The 6463-nt window shown below is 35.5% G+C and overlaps 1 protein-coding gene across 5 annotated transcripts in view; it reads left to right on the top strand.

Moving 5' to 3' along the window:
* LOC135205309 (protein TFG-like) overlaps nucleotides 1-6454 on the top strand; it is a 35842-nt gene extending 29388 nt beyond the window's left edge. For all 5 annotated transcript variants that reach the window (XM_064235733.1, XM_064235735.1, XM_064235736.1 and 2 more), the window contains 3 exons: nucleotides 587-761; nucleotides 2589-2753; nucleotides 5046-6454. In XM_064235733.1, the coding sequence (XP_064091803.1) occupies nucleotides 587-761; nucleotides 2589-2753; nucleotides 5046-5091 (386 nt within the window). In that variant the 3' untranslated portion in view covers nucleotides 5092-6454. The remainder of the gene's footprint in view (nucleotides 1-586; nucleotides 762-2588; nucleotides 2754-5045) is intronic.
* Nucleotides 6455-6463: the final 9 nt, after the last annotated feature.

Genomic DNA, 6463 nt, shown 5'->3' on the forward strand with positions numbered 1-6463 from the left:
TCATGGAAGCATTTTTTAGAAGGAAATTTATAGAGATTAGTACCATATGAGTGTGTTAGATTTATCAGTTACTGGTCAATAACTGACACTAGTCCAGTGTGGTTATTGTTTTTGGGAGTTTAAAAGATGTAGGTAGATAAATGTGATGGGTTACAAGGTAAATGGGTAAATAGTTTCATTGGAAAATAAGGTTTCTATTGCAGTTTTGTGGTCTTTCAACCTCACTTGTAAGCTAAGTAAAAATGCAGATAGTGTGTAATTCTGAGGAGCATTTTAATGGTGAAAAATAAACTTTATATACAAATGCATTTGAATACCATGCATCTTAAAACTAAAGTGAAAAGCTCTCTCTCTCTCTCTCTCTCTCTCTCTCTCTCTCTCTCTCTCTCTCTCTCTCCTCTCGTCCTCTCTCCTCTCTCTCGCTCTCTCTCTCTCTCTCTCTCTCTCTCTCTCTCTCTCTCTCTCTCTCTCTCTCTCAGAGCTTATGTTCTTGTTGCATGCTTCAAATCTAAAGAATGGAGACTTGGTTTAATATTTGTTGTCAAATCAGCCTCCCAGATTTTTTTATAAACATTTTCTGTTCCAGGGCAACCATATGGAACATCTCCAGGTGATGGGTCTGCCGGTGGCGCTCCGAGGGGGAGCATGCCCCCCACCAGCATCCCAGCTGGATCCACATCGGTATCAATGGGTGCAGGACCGGTGCAGGCTGGTCAACAACCACAGCATTACCCAGCTTATGGGTATCCCCAGTACCCAGGGTCAGTAACTTAGCGATTTCATTAGTGCTTTTCACTTTTCATTTGAATCTTGTATCAAAAAAGATATTCTGGTTAATCTTTTGCTGTAGACAGGTTTGTAGGAGTGAGGTCGAGTCCCATAATGTTGGGACATTTATAGAGTAACAAAAGTTAAGCTTTGAGTACATATATGGTGGACAGGATTTGCTTCAAATTTTAAAAATATGGTTCCACTAATTCATAGTTTGTTTAAGTAAGGAAACTCCAAAATTTGACCTTGATAACTTTAAGGAATATAAGTACATTTTAAAAATCTAAATAAATTTATTTTTGAGCTTAAACTTCCTGCTCTAAAATGCTCTCCATATCATTTGTGTAACTTGAATAGTTGGATTAAGTGATCCAAAAGCTTGATTGAATTTCATTCTCTCATGTTTGAGAAAAGTAGTTCTCATTCATGAAGATATGCACTGTGAGTTTTGAGAAACTGTCCAGAGAAGAAATACTATATTTCTTTGTCAGATTACATATAAGGCAGTCCCCGGGTTACGACAGGGTTTCCGTTCTTGAGAAAATGTTGTAAGCCGAAAATTGTCGTAAGCCGGAACATCGTCAAAAATCCTAAGAAATCCTTACTTTTAATGCTTTGGGTGCATTACAAACTATGTAAACTGCATTCTTATTGCATATTTCATAAAAAAAAAACCTTCAAATATTGATTATTTTGCATTTTTGGTGGCCTAATTCTTCTGCCAGATCAGCATTTTAGGTGTTGTAACCCTGGAAATTATTTCTGATGAATATAATTGAAAAGCGCCTTAATCTCGGAACGTCGTAAGCCGAACCCATCGTATCCCGGGGACTGCCTATATTTATTATTATTCAGTCATAGTCTTATGTACATAAGCAGTTCCCGGCTATCAGCATGGGTTCTGTTCAGACAGCTTGATGGTAAACAAAAATCATGGTGACCGAAAATCGATTGGTGCCGATAACCAGTTAATGGTACCTCTTTATTCATATATTGGCGCCAGTAACCGGAAATCAGCAGATTTCAGCACCATAAAACTGGATCACCGAGAACCGGGGACTGGCCAGAAGTTTGGGACAGAATATTTTGATTGAAGAAATCATGTTTTTTTTTTTTTCCCCCAATATCTTTCTTTTTCTTAAACATAGACAGTTACCACGCAACTCTTATTAAGAGGGTAACTTGTGTGAGATGACAGCTTATGACTAGTCACAAGATTTGATGGAAAGTGATTGACAGGGCTATGATATAAATTCAGAAAATTGTCTAAACTTGTCAAGAGAATTTTTTTGAGTTCTAATATAGGCACTGTAAGATATTTACATATTTAGACATGAATTGCCAAAAATTTTGATAATTAAAAGTTAACTTATTTAGTAATTACAGTTTTAGTTACTCCCATTATTGTTGTGGGGTTTTGATTCATGCCACTGAATATTTATTACTGTTTAAACTATCAAGGGGGACCGAGTCACATATTCGTTGTCACTGTATTATTATGTAGTCTTTCAGGCAGGTAAATGTATTCACATAGTTTCTTGAACACAGTATTCAGAAGCAAACTGAAATTTCCTGTACATAAAGCCTCTACAGGTATTAGGCAAGGTTCCAGGGCGTCTTCGTTCTTATCTAGTTGGAGTTGGTTCATCAGTGAAGTTTGGTCACTTTTATGGGTCTTGGAGAGTATGTTTATGCGAATGACGTTCGTTTATGCTCGTTCTTATTTTCGCCCAGTGGTGTTTTGAGACATATACATTTTCTCATATACATTTTCCCATCTCTTGGGTCCCTTCAATTACTGGAAGTATAAATTTCAGATTTGGCGTGAGTGGGAGTCCTGGTGCTGGCTTCCCTCAAGCATACCCAGGTCAGCCTTATCCTGGAAATTTCAGCCAAGCTGGACCCCGAGGCGGGGCCCCCTCACAAGTGGCAGTGTCCCAGTCCTCGCAGGTTCCAGCTGGACCACAGTCAGCAGTCAATAGGTGAATATTGTTTTATCCGGACCACTTGATTCATATTTATAGTCAGTTGCTATGGCTCAAGGGATTCTTTCATTCAAAATTAGAGCAGGCAATGGTTGAAGAAGGCACAGCCAGGTGGTAATAGAGCAAAGGAAATGGGAGAGGGAAAAGGATAGTGCAGCCAATCACTGTACGAAGTGCACCTTGTAGTAATGCATACTGTAGGGAGTACACCTACATAATGTGTCTGTTCAGATGTCCACCTTCTTGGCATTACTTTGCTCCATCTTTCGCATGTTATATAAGAAACCTTTTGGGTGAGCACTGTGAAGATGTAAAAAACAATATTAAGTTTTTTATGCATTGCACATTACTGTAGTGTGTGTTTTGAAACAGACGATATTATTAAGGACGTACTATTACAGTATTTTGTTTATAACAGGCTATACTTTGGTGTAAATGGGATTATGAAATTTAGGCTCAGATGCCAAACATTGGGACAGCAAGGCCATTATTTTGCTAAAATTTTAAAATTCCATAAACATTGAAATTTTTATTTTCAGTTTCAAACTTTTGTAAATCTTTGTTAAAAATAGGAGTAAAATTCTATTTCTTTTAAAAAGGCCATTATTCTTTTTAGTGGGCAGGTTTGCCCAGTGTTCTATTTATGGACTACCTTGCATTTAATTATCCCTATTTTCAGTTAAAATGTTTTATTAAAATGTGCTTAACTTTGACATCGTGTGACAACTATCACAGTTTTGCACCTGTCCTCCCGCACCATTTGGGAATAAAAATTTGTGGAACATACGTGTAGCTAATGTGCATTTGAATCAATTGTAGGGACACATTGTATGTTGTGAGTCGTCATGGTTTTTTGGTGTATTTCTTAATATAGTTTGTTTCCATTATAATGGGAGTAAAGAAAAGTATTAAAAGAGAAAGAATAAAATAACTGCATCAATTACCAGAATTAGAAAGACAAAAAAATTTGGGGACAAATGCCAAGTCTTTATTGGAGAAATGCCTGGAAGCTCGTGTATTTTTATTTGATTATGTAATTATCAGGGGGCATTTTTTTATGAAGAAATATTTTAACTACAAAAGTCAGATTTCTGTCTATCAAAGTTTCATAGTTGTTACAAAATAAGCAATAATTTTTCATGTTTCTCAAAACTATTGAAAAAAGACAAAAAATTCAGTGAACCTTCCACAGTATATAGCATAACTAGATATCTTTAATCTACCATATGAAAAAGTGTTCTTTGGGTGTAGCTTAATTATAAGGTCACAGTGCTCACATACATTATATTGGCACTTATTTGTTTAATTAAGGATTGCACTGCAGTTTATGCCCTATACATAATCGAAATTTAAATTTTTATAGCAAAGGAAATACCAGACAGCTGTTCTTAAGGCGTTTTGGGTGTAAAAATGTGGGCTTTTGCCATTCAGCTCTTAGAAGACAGTGCAAAGAGGGAGTTGTAATGTATGGACAGCAATATAAACAGATCCAAATAGCAAGTATGATGTAGTACATAGGCTCAGAGGTCTGGATAAACCAATCCTTTATAATAATAATAATAATAACAAGGATCTGAAGGTGGAACTGAGAAAAACCCTACAGTTGCTCTAGGTAGCAATATAGTTGAAGAGAGATTGGACAGCAAGGCTGAAAAAAGGAAGTAGGAATGGAGGTAAGTTAAAGGCTGAAACATGGGTACTGCTGGGAAACGAAGGGACACTTGTCAGCTCCCTTGAGAATACTTGGCCATTAATGGCACTAACCTACAAGGTAGTTTTCATCTTAGATGGTGTGATAATTATCTGTGATTGATTTACAGAAATTGGCAGTATAAGGTTTGAAATGTGTGTGTAACAGGAGGAAAACCTCTCAGTTGCACTATGAATCAATTGTTCCGAGAAAGTGGACAGTAAGATGGAAGAGAGAATATGAATGAGGTACGATAAAATGAATGAAGGGGCTGAAGGGATGCAGCTAAGAACCAACCTTTAGTAGAACCTTTAGTAATATCTACATTGCACTGCATGAGGTGACTGTCAGTGCCAAACACCCCCCCCCCCCCCTTCAGGGGATAATTATCTATGAGATATTTATTTGTAACTAGTTGGCTTGATTTGCTGTATGTTCGATCAAATTTTACTAATCATTTTAGTGGTTATTATTATTCCAAAGTAAAGTATGGTTAACACAAAGGTTTTACATGTCTAAAATGACCAGTAGGTTTTCCACGTCTAAATTAACCACTGGTCATGCATTGCAATTTAATAGTTCTCTGTCTCACTCCACAGGTACCCTGGTCAGCCCGCTTCAAACTTCCAGCCATGGCCACAGTAAACTTTTTAGCATTTTTGTTTTTGGTAAGCATCAGAGGCAAAACTAATTTTATCAGCATTAAAGTATGTTGTATGAAGGTCAACATACAGCAGACAGGAAATACGTAAACTAGATTCCTACTTTCAAATTATATGAGAAAATGTTAACTCCTATAAATTGTAGAAAAGTTTATTAGTTTCATTACTTACTAATTATATTAGTTATCAAATTTTTTTTTACCAAGATTTTAAAATAGTCAAACTTAACCTTTACCAGGATTTTTTTTTTCTGATTCTGCTTTAAAAAACTTGATGACAAGTAGACTCCCAAGTAGCGCTCCATACTTATGTCTTCCCGGCAGTTATTGTGTAGTCCCAAATGCTCCAGTACGTATATGGTATTGAAGTGATGCAGTACATATTTTTTCCACTTTTTCAAGTGCATTGTTTATTATTCTTGCATTTCGTCCTGTGTCTGTTTTAATCTAGCATTTCATTTTAATGTTACCATTCCTGTTGTGGCCTTAATTTTAAAATGCTGAAGAGAGTTAATGGTTAATTTTTGTTAAGCAATATTACCATGCTTATTGCTATAGGATTATCATGAATATTTTTCTCATCAGAGGCTGAAGTTCCTTGATTTTGGTTAGGCTCCTGTACACGTTTAGTGTAATGGGAAAGTTTAGTTGTATAAGACTCAAAATTTTGCAATAGTTGCCATAACATGTGAATGATTGGTTATTGCATATATTTATGGATGCTGGATTTTTTTTTTTTTTTTATGAACCTGCTTAAACACATGCCTCATATTTCTCCAGACTTGTTTGCAACATGAGTCCAACTGCTTGTGATCTGAAAATAGGTTTAGGGGAAGTGTAAATTTCTTAAATTTTTATTTCAATTGTTTTTTGGCTCAATATCAAGTTTAGAAAATTGAGGTGGATGGAAGATTATTTCTTTATTTCCTGCACCAAAAGGTAATTAGTTTTACAAGATCGTTTGGTGTGGTCAAGACAAATGGAAATATAAAAATGACATTGAAAGTATACTATAAAAAATTTAAAGTTGAGTGAGTTTTCATTTCAAATTTTTCACAAATGTAAAGCTGGCAGTTTAAAAAAAAAAAAATTTTTTTACATACTCATGTATTTTCATTGGGCATTTATTCAAGATAATTTTAAATTCCCCAAAGGCATATAGTGATTACAAATGAAAGGTTCCCAGAGCAAAGTACCTGGATATAGAAACACCCGTGGTGCATTTGGTTTGACGTTGTTACTGTATATACATCGATGTAATATTTTAAACACCAGTTACTCTTAGTTTGTATTTTATGCAGTTCATTTATAACATAGGTTGGTAAAATAAAGTATTTCTGGATAAAAGTTGGTTTA

This window comes from Macrobrachium nipponense, chromosome 49, assembly GCF_015104395.2.
Source record: "Macrobrachium nipponense isolate FS-2020 chromosome 49, ASM1510439v2, whole genome shotgun sequence".
NCBI lineage: Eukaryota > Metazoa > Arthropoda > Malacostraca > Decapoda > Palaemonidae > Macrobrachium > Macrobrachium nipponense.